This window comes from Ascaphus truei, chromosome 7 (genome assembly GCF_040206685.1).
Source record: "Ascaphus truei isolate aAscTru1 chromosome 7, aAscTru1.hap1, whole genome shotgun sequence".
Lineage (NCBI taxonomy): Eukaryota > Metazoa > Chordata > Amphibia > Anura > Ascaphidae > Ascaphus > Ascaphus truei.
The window spans coordinates 63,993,605-64,007,104 of NC_134489.1; the positions used below are offsets into that span (position 1 = coordinate 63,993,605).

Consider the following 13,500-nt stretch of genomic DNA (forward strand, 5'->3'; position numbering starts at 1 on the left):
CAGAGTTATGATGACAGATACATGGTTGCATTAATGAACAGGGTTATACATTATATTACATTGTAACTATGTATTTGTAACCATGTATTTGTCATTGTGCCCAGGACATATTTGAAAACGAGAGGGAACTCTCAATATATTACTTCCTGGTAAAACATTTTATAAATAAATATTTAAAGACATTTCATGAACAGATAAAGGTAATATATGTTATGGGCGTATGTAACAGTTTCAGACAAGGTTAAAAAGGTGAGACAGCTGAAGTTTTGAAATGACTTAAACTGGTGACGGATGCGAGAGTCTCGGGGTAGATTGTTCCAATTGTGAGGTGCACGGTAACTGGAGGAGCGACCGGATTCCTTGTTGAACCTTGGGAATGTAAACAGTCTTTTGGAGTCAGATCTCGGGTGATAAGTGCTGCGTGTGTTAGGGATCAGAAGCTTGTTTAGATAGGCGGGTAGCTTGTCTAGAAAGTATTTGAAGGTAAAACAGGAAAAATGTACTTTGCCTCTGGACTTAAGGGATAGCCAATCTTTGAGCATTTCACAGTGATGTGTTGTAGTTACATTGGAGGACAAAGCAGCATATTGAGTTGTAGAGGGTGTCAAGTTTGCTAAGGTGAGTTTGGGGTGCTGTGCCATATACTATGTCCCCATAGCCTATAATTGGCATTAGCATCTGTTGTGTGATGAGCTTTCTGACCAGCAGACTTAGGGAGGATTTTTTCCTATAAAGTACACCTAGTTTGGCATAGGTTTTCGATGTCAGAGTATCAATATGCAATCCAATTGTTAAATGGGAGTCAAACCATATGCCCAGATATTTAAAATGAGTGACAGGGGCCTGAATGGTGTTAAGAGTTGGTTCTGATCTGTAGCTCTGTCGTTAGTAACTTTAGAAATGTATCTTTCGTCCCAAATACCATTGTTACTGTTTTGTCAGTGTTTAAAAACAGTTTGTTTTGGGAAATCCAGCATTCAAGTCTTGAAAAATCAGATAGAAGTATGTGTCCAAGATCAGAAAATCTGGGGCTGTGTGTATTATGAGGGGTGGAAAAGTGCCCTAACACATGGGATGGACTGTATGGAGAGGGACATATAGTGACCTCTTATAAGGAACTCATACCCTACCCAGATTATCATTACATCTAAAACCTTACAAGATTTGTGCTAATGGGGTTAGCATAATACGACCTCCCTCTTTATGGGATAAGAAAATGTACTATTATACAAGGTAACAGAATCCTAGAACAGGGGTGTGCAAACTTCCTTTGCTGCGCCTCCCCCTCCCCCCCACCTGCTCTCCCTGTGTCACGACCCCCCCCCCCTCCCACGGCGTCATATGATGCCTCGGGGTCATGTGATGTCACGCCTCGTGACCCACAGCGCCATTTGACACCACGTCTCCATGGCAACGGGCCGTGGAGTAATGTCACGTCACATGGCCCCGTGGCATCATTTGACACTGCGTTGTCATGGAAACGAGTGACACAGAAGCCAGGTAAGTGAGCCGGCCCCCCCCTCCCCACCCCCCAAAAAAGTCTTGCGGTCCCCCAGTTTGCGTGCCGCTATCCTAGAAGATAACCTCCTAAAGGATACCTCAAGCAGTCTGCCCCAGGTACCTTTTTGATCCTATAAGATCAATAAACGGGTCGTAGGGGTTGACCCCATATAAGGACCTCTGACTCCACCCAGACTTAAAACTCTATACGATTTGTGTTAATGGGGTCAGTGGGACTGGCATTCTGTCCTATGGTTCATGAGCGAACCTTCAGCTTTTGATCACATGACTCTGTACAGGATTTACTCGAAGAGATGAGGAGAGAACTGCAGAAGGTGAAAGAGGAGATTATAGAGGGTGAGTATATAGCATATAAAACCCTACCCCCTGCAAACCCTATAGTGTGTATGTGTGTGTGTATATGTATACACTAAAACATGTGCACTGTTATATATATTTTTTTATATAGACAATATATGCACTCCTATACAATCACACATCATTTTATACACGCACACACAATAGAGAATAGAGGGGATAAATATATATATATACACTTTCTATAGACTATATATTATATGCCCCCGCGTACCCTATAGACTGTGTATATTATATCCATTATATCCTCCTGCATCCTCTATAGACCCTACGTACGTTATATCCCATTGCATGTTATATCCCCTTGCATGCGCTATAGACCCTGTGTACGTTATATCCCCTGCATACTCTATAGACCCTGTGTACATTATCTCCTGTGCAGTATACACAGTGATGCTGAATGCTATATACTCAAAATATATACTCTCTCTCTCTCTGCACTTCCAGCGTTCACACAGGAGCTGCGCAGACGGGAGACCCAATGACTCCACCCCCAGATGCTTCAAGATCTACCTACTGCGCTGTTTTGGGGGCCCAGCAAAGATTCCTCTGCTGTGCAGGGGCCCTTTAAGGGGAGTGGCTCCTCCTCTGCGCACACATCATCCTGTACTAATCTATACCGCGCACACGGTATCCTGTGCTAATTCCGGCTCTGCGCACACAGCGTTTTGTGCTAATTCCGACTGATCAGTGTGCTATGATAATCCCAGCTCTGCACGCACACACTGCATCCTGTGCTAATCCAGGCTAAACACACACAGTATCCTGTGCTAATCAAGGCTCAGCACACACGCCGCATCCTGTGCTAATCCAGGCTAAAAACATACTGCATCCTGTGCTAAACCAGACTAAGCACAGTGTCCTGTGCTAATCCAGACTAAACACACACGCAGCGTCCAGGGCTAAACCAGGCTAAACACAGTGTCCTGTGCTAATCCAGGCTAAACACACACGCAGCGTCCAGGGCTAAACCAGGCTAAACACAGTGTCCTGTGCTAATCCAGGCTCTGCACGCGCACACACAGTGTCTGTGCTAATCCAGGCTAAACTCAGTGTCCTGTGCTAATCCAGGCTAAACACACACAGCGTCCAGGGCTAATCCAGGCTCTGCACGCGCACACACAGTGTCCTGTGCTAATCCAGGCTAAACTCAGTGTCCTGTGCTAATCCAGGCTAAACACACACAGCGTCCAGGGCTAATCCATGCTCTGCACGCATACACACAACGTCCTGTGCTAATCCCAGCTCTGCACAGTCTCTTGTGCTAATACAGGCTCTGCACGCACAGCATCCTGTGCTACTTCTGGCTCTGCGCGCACGCACACACCTGTGCTAATCCTGGTTTTGCACACATACAGTATCCTGTGCTAATCCTGGTTTTGCACACAAACACAGCATCCTGTGCCAATCTCAGTTATGTGCACACAGTTTCCTGTGCTAATTTCAGATCTGCATAGGATACTTGTGTCCTGTGCTAATCATTTTTTTTCCACTGCACCCATTGCGTCTCTATGCACACCCTGCAATGCAGCCGGAAAGGGGTTAGAAGAGGCTGCAAGCTTCGACCAATAGAATTTCAATGAGATAATTAGCAGGTTTTTTTTTGTTTTGTTTTTTAAATAATTTTGAATAATTTGTATAAAAATTATGGTGTAGCAGAGATAGCGCCGCTCTGTTACACCTCAGCAACGCTCCTCAGGGTGGCGGGTATAGGGCTTTTTTTTTTATAGGATCAGGGTAATAGGGTCACACACTGGATCTGGGGAGGGAACGGTTTGGAAGCCCTTGACCGTCCTGCATCAATGCTACATTACGCACGCGTAGCAGAGAGACGGGCGTCCAAGGGGGTAAGTGCTTTGGGATCTAATTTGCCATTATATAATATATATATATATATATGGGACTTTTTTTTGTATCCTGTTTTCTAGAAATAAACCTTGACCTATGCAGATGGCGAGTGTTTGCTCTTAAGCACCACAGTGTCTGGGGACGGGGTCAAAGATAGGTCCCGTTCACTGCTCATCTCCAGCGAGTGATACACTGTAGGGGGTGGAACTAGTCAGCACAGCCCCCCACCTATTCTTAAAAACCCATCCAATGCACATTTCCATAGTGGTAGCCAACTAAATTGGCGTGTTGTAGCTGAATATGCATTGAGTTAGGGAGTCGGCACGTACACACACACACACACACATTGGGTTACATCACTATAGAATCCCTTTATTTCTCTGTATGTACATCTTTAAATTCTGTGATGATGCTTGAGTCACGGGGCTTGAGCTAGCCCTGCCCCTACAGAGCTAGCCCTGCCCTTGAGGAGCCATGTCACCCGTAAACAGTTCTGCATTTCCCAAATGGGAACAGCAGGGGGGACGGCAGAAAGAGGACAAGGGTCATTTTGCAAGCTGCACACGCTCTGCTCCCCGAGCCCGGGCTTCCAACTCCTCCGTTTGGAGCCCCAGCCGGCTGATCTCCCCCTCCATGGCTCCCAGCCGCGCCTCTAGCTCCTCCTCCTTCCTCCGACTGTTGGCTGATTGCCGCCAGTACTCTGCCACCATGCATCCACCCCCCACGATGAAGATGATTGCCTCCCCTAGGAGCTCCGCCCCCAGCTCAGCTGCCGCCTCCTCATTCAGGGGTTTGATCGCCGCCCCCTTGAATCCCATGATCCTCATCTTTGCACGCATCTCCACCCAGTGATATACTGTGAAAAGAGGGGGTGGGGTCAGAGAGGGGACACGTCTGCTACACATCTCTACCCAGTAATACACTGGAAGGGTGGGGTGGGAGATGGGCCCTGCCCACTACATCTCCACCCATCAGGAGCAGATTGTACTTAACTGCCAGCCCAGGCGACTCCTTGAAGAGCAGCCCTACTGCAGTGTTACGGCATAATTTGATGTCAAGTCGCCATGACAATGAATGTAAGGCCACGTTTATAGTGCCACATAACAGGTTTAACTTTATGATGGCGCGGCTGATTTTTCACGAGACAAACAATTTTGTGTTTGCCGCACAAGGGCCGTGTCACGTGCGCGGGTCTGCCAATGAGGGAGAACCGCTCACGCGATGTCACAGCCCCGTCACTGTGGATCACAGTTCAGGTTTTGCGGGTGGCCACTATAAACGCGGCCTAATGCTGCAGGAGGAGGGCTGCTCCATAGAAGGCAAGATAACCCCTCGCCACACCTTGGGGCGTGAAGCAGTCCTGCCGGTCCGAGGACTGCCCAGTTGGGATCCTGACACCAACAGGTGGAGGGAGAGTATTGCAGGGAACTGGGGAGCAGCCGCACAGGCCATCCCCGATCGGGCAATCCACCCATTAATAAACTGAATTCGGTGGAATTATATAGGACATGCCCCCACTCATCACTAAAACACCCATTGCACATCTCCCTTGTGATAGGCTACAGAATTGGGATGAGTAAAGACATGCCCCATCAATAGGTACCACCCACTAGTTCATTTTCCTTCCAGGTCCATCCACTTTAGTTACAGGAGGGTCACCTTGAGGCAGAGGAATTAGGACAGGGGTTGTAATTAAGACTATAGGGGGGAGGATTATGCGGGGGTAGGGCTGTAAATAGGGAGAGCATGGTGTAGGAAACATGAGGGGACTGAGAAGTATATATGGGGGCAGAAAGTGTACGTGTATCAGACAAGATTGGGGCAGACTGCTGGGGTATATGGTAGTTGTCATTTACAGTATATAAGGTGCAGTTAAGGCACTGGGGGTATATGTAGGGGCAGTTAAAGTGCAGGGGTATGGTGGGGAGGGAGTATTTATGGTACAGGGCTTATAAATGGGAGCATGATGGGATAAAGAGGGTACAGGAGGTATATATGGGGTGAAAACATTGTAGAGAAGATATATGGAGGCACATATAGTACAGAAGGTACATACAGAATGGGGAAAGGGTGTAATGTTACATACTGGCTGAATAGATAATTAAGATAGGTAGTATATATGGGATTTAAGGGGTAAATAAAGGTGCAGGAATTATATATGGGGTGAGGGGGTAATTGAGGTGGAGAAGGAGTAATTAAGATGCAGGAGGTATATATGGAGGAGTAATTAAGGTGCAGGGGGTATATATGGAGGAGTAATTAAGGTGCAGGGGGTATATATGGAGGAGTAATTAAGGTGCAGGGGGTATATATGGAGGAGTAATTAAGGTACAGAGGGTATATATGGAGTAGTAATTTAGATGCAGGGGGTATATATGGAGGAGTAATTAAGATGAAGGGTATATATGGAGGATGAGTAATTAAGATGCAGGTGGTATATATGGAGGAATAATTAAGGTGCAGGGGGTATATATGGAGGATGAGTAATTAAGATGCAGGTGGTATAAATGGAGGAGTAATTAAGATGAAGGTATATATGGAGGAGTAATTAAGATGAAGGGGTATATATGGAGGAGTAATTAAGATGTAGGGGGTATATATGGAGGAGTAATTAAGGTGCAGGGGGTATATATGGAGGATGAGTAATTAAGATGCAGGTGGTATATATGGAGAAGTAATTAAGATGCAGGGGTATACGAGGGCGTGTGATGGACTCAGGCTGTGTATACACCTCTGCCGGGGTCACCTCTCTGAACACACGTGGGCCACCATCGCATTTTTACGTCTCCTCGCCCTGATTGGTCCCTTTTGATTTGTTCAGTTCCCCTATTGGTACGTTTCCACCCCAAGCCCCACCCCGTGCCGGCTACGGCGGCCCTGCGGGCTCACTCACGCTGGGCGGGCGGCAGGCAGACGTAGGTGCGGAAGAAGTCGCTCCGCCGGGCTCCCGCTTTAATACGGTTGGCCACAGGCTTGCTTAGCTGGCGAACCCCCAGATAAAGCATCTTGGCGATGGGGAACGCGCCGACCACCATCTTCCTGCGATGAACGTCAGACGGCGCTCCGCCCTCTTTTCGTGACGTCACTGCGCCCTCATGCATATGTAATGAGCTGACCCGCCGCATATATTGAATAGCTAATGAGACTAAGGGGCCGCATCTTTAATATCACGCCCACCTGGGAAGACGTCAATTGGAGGGGCGTGGCATCAAAAGAGTTCTATAGGGCCAGTATCTGTATATAGGGTGGTATGTATATATAGTGTGAATTTATACATAATGCATATTCTGTGCACATAGATACTCTGTGTTACTTTACAGTGCATATTAATACTTGGTGTCACTATATACAGATGTGTATATATACAGTGCATATGGATAATCTCACTATATACAGAAGTGTATATATGCAGTCAGTGTATATTCATACTTCGCGTCACTATATAGAGAGGTATGTTGTATACAGTCAGTGTATAAATATTTTCAGCATCACTTGATACAGAGATGTATATACACAGTGCATATAGATACTATTTGTAGAGGTGAATATATACTGTGTATAGTATAGATACTCTGCATCACTATATACAGAGTGTGGCAGCTGGGCTTGGCAATAAAGGATCTCCCTGGACAGTGCACTGGCAGCTAAGTACCCCCTCTAAACCCACTAATGAGTGCATGCATTGCTTCACTTTACTTGGCAATAAAGGGCCCCAGCTTGACGCCCTTTTCCCATATAATTCTGCATTGTAGCATGTAGTGCAGTGGCTTGTAGCCCTTGTGTGATGTGAGGGATTAGCTCTTGTAATAACGTTTTGTTGAATGTACTGTCCGCAGTAGTGCAGCCAGAGGGGGTGCAAGAGTGCATTTGCACCCCCAATGAATTAGAGGCCCCGCGCTCTTCCCCACAGCAATGAAACTGATTGCCCAGAGAGAGCAGGGCCTCTGTAAGACCTCGTCCGGCGTGCGCGCCGCTCGCAAAGTACAGCCCTCTATGCGGCGGGCCCCAGTTGGCGTGTGTGCGCGAGCGCACAAAGCGTGATGCGCGACCGCCTTTGGCAAAAGACAAGATTTTTGTCTCCTCGCTCGGCGGTCCAGCATTGGCCACGTCATGGCGACGGTTCAGCCAATGTGGGTAAACCAGCTGTGTGATGTCAGGGCCTCACCCCCACCACGCCTCCCCATCACGAGTTGCCTGGAGTCCATCAGGTCGCGCTGATGCAGGGAGCGAGCGCACAGGGGCCGTAGCGTAATAGAGCAGCCCTGCTTCATCGACTTTGTGGCATCATGTGACCGCGCCGTCACGTGTGGCAGAGACATCAAACGTTTCACCCCCTAATGTGAATTTCTGGTTACGCCCCTGACTTAGGGTGACCATATTTGTCCCGGGAAAAAAATGCCAAGTGCCAATTGCGCATGCGTGGTCGGCAAGCTCTCTTCGCGCATACGCGGTCGGCGCTCGCCAGGGGGACATAAAACCCGGGACAAAACCCAAAAAGTCGGGACAGAGCCCTAAAAACCGGGATATCTGGTCACCCTACCCTGACTATGCGTCACTGTTATTGTGTCCTCAACACACAGAGGTCCAGCAGCTGTTGTCCCCGACTCCCCTCTACAAACCTTTTAGTTTCCGCATTCTCTTGCCTGCCTGATTCTTCGCTCACGTGCTTAGTGAAACGATTCACCATGTTTATTTTATTTTGTTTTTAAAGGGCTTTCTGGGAGCCCGGTGGACTCTGAGTTGGCATTGGGCCCACTGCTCCCAAAACCTACGGGGTATATTTTCTATAAGCGATCACAGCTCTTTGTGAGAGTTTGTGGGATTCTTGGTGATGGGTGGGGTACCCGGGTTGCAGACGGAGTGACATAGTCGGCAGTCCTGAGTGGTGGCCGGATACCCTGGGGGGCTTTCTTATACTTTTGCTGCATTTTTCATACAGCCAGCCCTGGATTCCATGGTTATTTTGATCTGCATTTGTAGGTGCTGGGGGTCACTCCGTTACGTGATCTAACAGGTGTGAATGTATGTATGTGTGTATCATTCTCAGCCCCGCTATATACAGAGGTGTGTGTGTGTGTGTGTGTGTGTGTGTGTGTGTATGTATGTATGTATAGTAAGTGTATACAGATACTCGGCGTCACTATATACAGATGTGTATATACAGTCAGTGTATATAGATTCCCAGTATCACTACATAGAGGTATATAGACACTGAGACACTATATACAGATTTGTGTGTTATACAGAGAGATAGCTGTGCTGCAGAGGTTTGGGGGAAGGAGGGGAGGTTAGAAGGGACAGGAAGTTCCCAGGGTAGGAATTATTTACTAATGTGACACAGCTGTCACTAGAAGGGACAATGGAGGGTCAGTGACTCTGTGTGTGTGTGTGTGGTCAGTACAGGCATAGCAGAGAGAGCTGCATGTATGTGTGGGGTCAGTACAGGAATAGCAGAGGGTCCTACTGGGCAGGATGGAGATGGAGTAACAGCTGTGGGTGGAGGGTGGTCAGTACAGGAATAGCAGGTAGGCTACTGTGCAGGTTGGAGGTGTAGTGACAGAGCTGTGGGTGTCACACCGCAGAGCATGTGCTCGCTCTCCTGTCCGTAACAGCTGTGTCTCCCCTCCCTTCCTCTGTTGTTCCCGCGTGTAACTCAATTGCCCCCGGAACCCTCTGCTGTGAGTGCGTAACACAGCACCCTGACTCAGCACACAGATGGCAGAGCGAGACCTGCAGAGCGTTGCTACATTAACCCATCCCTACTGCAGAGCGTCACTCCCTTAATAACAGACAACAAGTTGTTGAAAGATGTCACTTTAATGTATTGTACAACATGGCGTCTACCTTCTTCCCCCCACCCCGAGTGCCTTCCCTCCATTCTACCTCACCTCTGTCCCCCCTACTACCTCTTGCCCCCAAATTTACTCCACCACCTTTCCTTCCTCATATCACCCCCTCCTTTCCCTCTCACACCCAACTTTCTCCCCTCTCGTTTTTTCTCTCTCCCCCACCCCCTTTCTTCCCCCTGTCAAAATGTTGCGTTTTATGTGTATGGAGATGCAATATGGCAGTCAAGAGGTTAATCAGCAAAACGCTCTGTGTTAACCCAGAGGGGATTAACCTTTTGGCCAGTGTGTTCCTTAAATTAAAAGACCATTGGCATTTTGCTGCTTAATAGTGTTGTGTGGATAAACCGTTGCATAACCTCAAACACCTCCGTATGCTGTTCTAAGTGCCAGGTGGGGATGTTTTCTGGTGCGGGACAGTCATAAAATCCATTAGTACCAGATTATAAAGGTTACCCCAAGGACAAAAACGAGAGAATAGACTCTTTTTCATTGAATGCACGCATCCCACTATCTAGTTTTGATGTGTAAAATGAAAAAATAACCTTTATTAATAATATTTACAGATAAAATACTGCGCATGTGATAGAATATGCCAGGCGTTTGCTAATCTTACAGCTGCTCTGTTACAATCTGTAACACACCGACCTTCTCATCCCCTGTACCCGATGTTTCAATTTCCCATTCCTTATAGATTGTAAGCTCCATGGGGCAGGGCCACTTCCAACACAACATATTGCAGGCCTCTCCTACCTCTTCTCACACAATGTAACCTTGTCTGTAATTGCTACATATGTTCGTAATCATATCCCTAACTCTCCATGAAAAGGTCTGTAACTTGAATGTATTACCACTGTTCATGTAATGCAACCATGTATTATCATAACTCGGTGCCCAGGACATACTTGAAAACGAGCGGTAACGCTCAATGTATTACTTCCTGGTAAAACATTTTTATAAATAAATAAGATGAAAAATAATGTTACCATATACACGTAAAAAATAACTTTCATAGATTAATATAATAAGCGGAATCCCAACCCGAGAAGTGTGGGACTACAGCCTCAACTGTACAGACATACGGTAGTAACGACAATCGGGGTCAGCCTTACCTTTGGCGGACCCCAAGGCGGCCTTCATACTGAGACCGCTGCGTAGCGATGTGGCATCGTCATGGCAATGCAACGCGTCACCATTTTGTCACGCCTTGACATTACGTCATCATGGCTACAGACAACTCCCTCCCCCCATGTCCCTACCTTGGGGTGAGCAGCGGTGTGGTTTTGCGCCGGTTTGAGGTCTCCCCAGCAATTGTTGGGTGGAATTTTGATCCCAGCGCTGACAGGAGGGAGTGAGGGGCCCTCCTGAGGCGCAGGGTCCAAGGCAACCACCGTGCCCTAGGCTAAAGCTGGCCCTGCGACTGTATTAGCACTGATTGGTAACACTATTATCATTAAATTCAATCTTTGTGGTCTAGGAATTGACAAGTATTTGCTGTCACTTTCAACATGGTCAGTTTTTGCTACATTAACGTTGCTCTGCTGTCCTGAAGATGCAGCAATTAGTGATCTTACTGCAGACGACCCCTCGGTTTGTAATTAATTACATCCTAATGAGGATGCAGCCCATTATCATGTCTGTATGTATATCTTTATTTATATTGCGCCATCCATATACCTGGCGCTTGACAGCAGTAATGCACGGGACATCATAATAAAGAACAGAATGGGAATAAGCACCTCAGACATAAATGTAACAGGAAAAGGTGTCCCTGCCCCAAAAAGCTTACAATCTAAATGGTAATGTCTGAATTATTTCTTGAGGCGCACCGAGAATTACTGACTACCCTTGATGATCTCTGCTCATTAGCTGCCACTGAGCAGAAAATATCAACTTCAAGATTGGGTCTAGAAATAATTACAGACTACCCCTGATGCTCTCCACTCATTAGGTGTAACCAAGCAGAGGCCATCGAATTTAGCATTGACTTAATGACTAAGGTAAATGACTTACCCGTGATGATTATAGTTTTCGGACACTGTCCTCTCTTACTGTGTCATTAGCTTCCAGAACATTTTATGGTGAGTTTCCCTGACTAGGATTTCTAATCCCCGCTAATCCCGTGACTACCGTATGTCTGTATAGTTGAAGCTGTACAGGTAGTTACATATTTCTCTAACTGGAATTCCATTTATTATATTAATCAATGAAAGAGTTTTTTTTTTAACGTATATGGTAACATTATTTTTTCATCTGTTGTATATTTTATCTGTAATTATTATTAAAGGTTATATTTTAATTTTGCATATCAAAACTTGATTGTGGACTGAGTGCATTCAATGAAAAAGAGTACATTTTCTCTAGTTTTTGAACCTTCATTGTGTTTACTCTTTTTTTGCACCCCTCGTTAATTAGGCTGAAGCAAGAGTATCTGTTTTGTTTTAACGAAATTACAGTTATATATTTTTGTCATTGCAGGCCAACATAAATGAGAATAATGTGAAATGTATTTGTTTTGTACAACTCGTAGAAGGGTCACTTACTCCTTACTCGTACGTGTACTGTGCCCATAACCAGTCTTCATAGGGCAGTAACTGATATGACTGTAACAAGTACCCAGTAGGTAACCCCAGTTCACCCTCAATGCCCCAAAGAAGCCTATTACGATGCATAGTGATGACAATTGGAGAGATGCCGTGCAACACCAATGATGAAAAACCAAGTGGGTTATCTCCAATAAAAATATCTTTATTTGGTCATGTACAAAAATCGGCGGTTTTCACCTACGCATTTCGCGCCAAAGCGCTTTATCAATGTCTTTTTTTTTTTTTTTGTACCTCCGATTTTTGTACATGACCAAATAAAGATATTTTTATTGGAGATAACCCACTTGGTTTTTCATCATTGGTGCATCTCTCCATCTTTCCATCACTGTTCATGTTTGCAGTGGATTTGCACACCGGAGGCTCCCTTCTGACCTGCAGAACAATCAGCAATACTCCCAACAAAAGCATGTGGCTGTTTTGCCATCTCTAAGAATTGTGTTTGGACTATATGCAATGTAAGGCTGTGTTACCTACATGTTAGGAAGAAGAAACCTTTGACGCTGTTATTATTATGGTTGCTGTGCTTTTTTTTTCTATTAAGAAAGACCCAGGTAGGCGCTATCTTCTGTACACAGGCCACATTACTTATGTCAAAATGGTCATCGAATAAGCTAAACCTCGTTATTTTCCTTCAAAATATGAAGAATCCGTATATGTCGCTTACCCTCGATATTCCTCTCCAGTGCTACTACTATTACAATGCATATGTGTGTGACCGGGAGGCTAACATAACTATAATGCCACTGGTAAAATGAATCTGGTACCTACTGGGAGAGAGCAAGGGAGTATTTTGTTATCTCTGACTAAATTACAAAACAAGCGAGTGTCCTAGACCCCAGGTTGGAAAAACGGTCCATGGCTAGGGGAGAAGGGACACGACTCTCGGGGATCTGGATTCTAGCACCGAGACATTTTGGGTATAAAAAGGTGTGTGTAAGACTACCACATTAGATTCGTCTTTGGGATACGTGTGTGCGCGTCTCATGATCCCCTGTGGGACCCTATTACAAGGCATCTTGGGGTCGCTGTTCACAAGGCTTCAGTTGGCAATGTGTACGGTTTCTGTTTTATTACCTTTTTATTTTAGAAACGGACGGGTATTATTTGACTATTTTGTAATCTTTTCTGTAAGCATAGTTGGGATTTTATTAAATTTGTGCATTTTTTTATGGGTGAACAAGGGGACCAAGGACTCTTTAGTTGTAAGTCCTTAAGGTTACCATAATCTTGATTGTTGTTGTTGTTGTTAACCCTCTTTAACACTCACACACATCCACCTGAGAAAGCATGTGTTTGACACTACCTCTCCTCCCGTCCCCCTT

General features: G+C 45.9%; 1 protein-coding gene and 1 long non-coding RNA gene across 2 annotated transcripts; one reads left to right on the forward strand and one right to left on the reverse strand.

Annotated features, from left to right (window-relative positions):
* Nucleotides 1-1,557: 1,557 nt before the first annotated feature.
* Nucleotides 1,558-3,827, forward strand: LOC142499447 (uncharacterized). Its single transcript, XR_012802679.1, has 2 exons — nucleotides 1,558-1,857; nucleotides 2,326-3,827. It is a non-coding gene; the product is annotated as an uncharacterized LOC142499447 (long non-coding RNA).
* Nucleotides 3,828-4,063: 236 nt separating this feature from the next.
* Nucleotides 4,064-6,807, reverse strand: OPA3 (outer mitochondrial membrane lipid metabolism regulator OPA3). The gene is made up of 2 exons (XM_075608804.1): nucleotides 6,620-6,807; nucleotides 4,064-4,582 (listed from the first exon to the last, which is right to left on the reverse strand). Exons 1-2 carry the CDS (start codon nucleotides 6,759-6,761, stop codon nucleotides 4,272-4,274), a joined length of 453 nt encoding a protein of 150 aa, XP_075464919.1. The 5' UTR covers nucleotides 6,762-6,807; the 3' UTR covers nucleotides 4,064-4,271.
* Nucleotides 6,808-13,500: the final 6,693 nt, after the last annotated feature.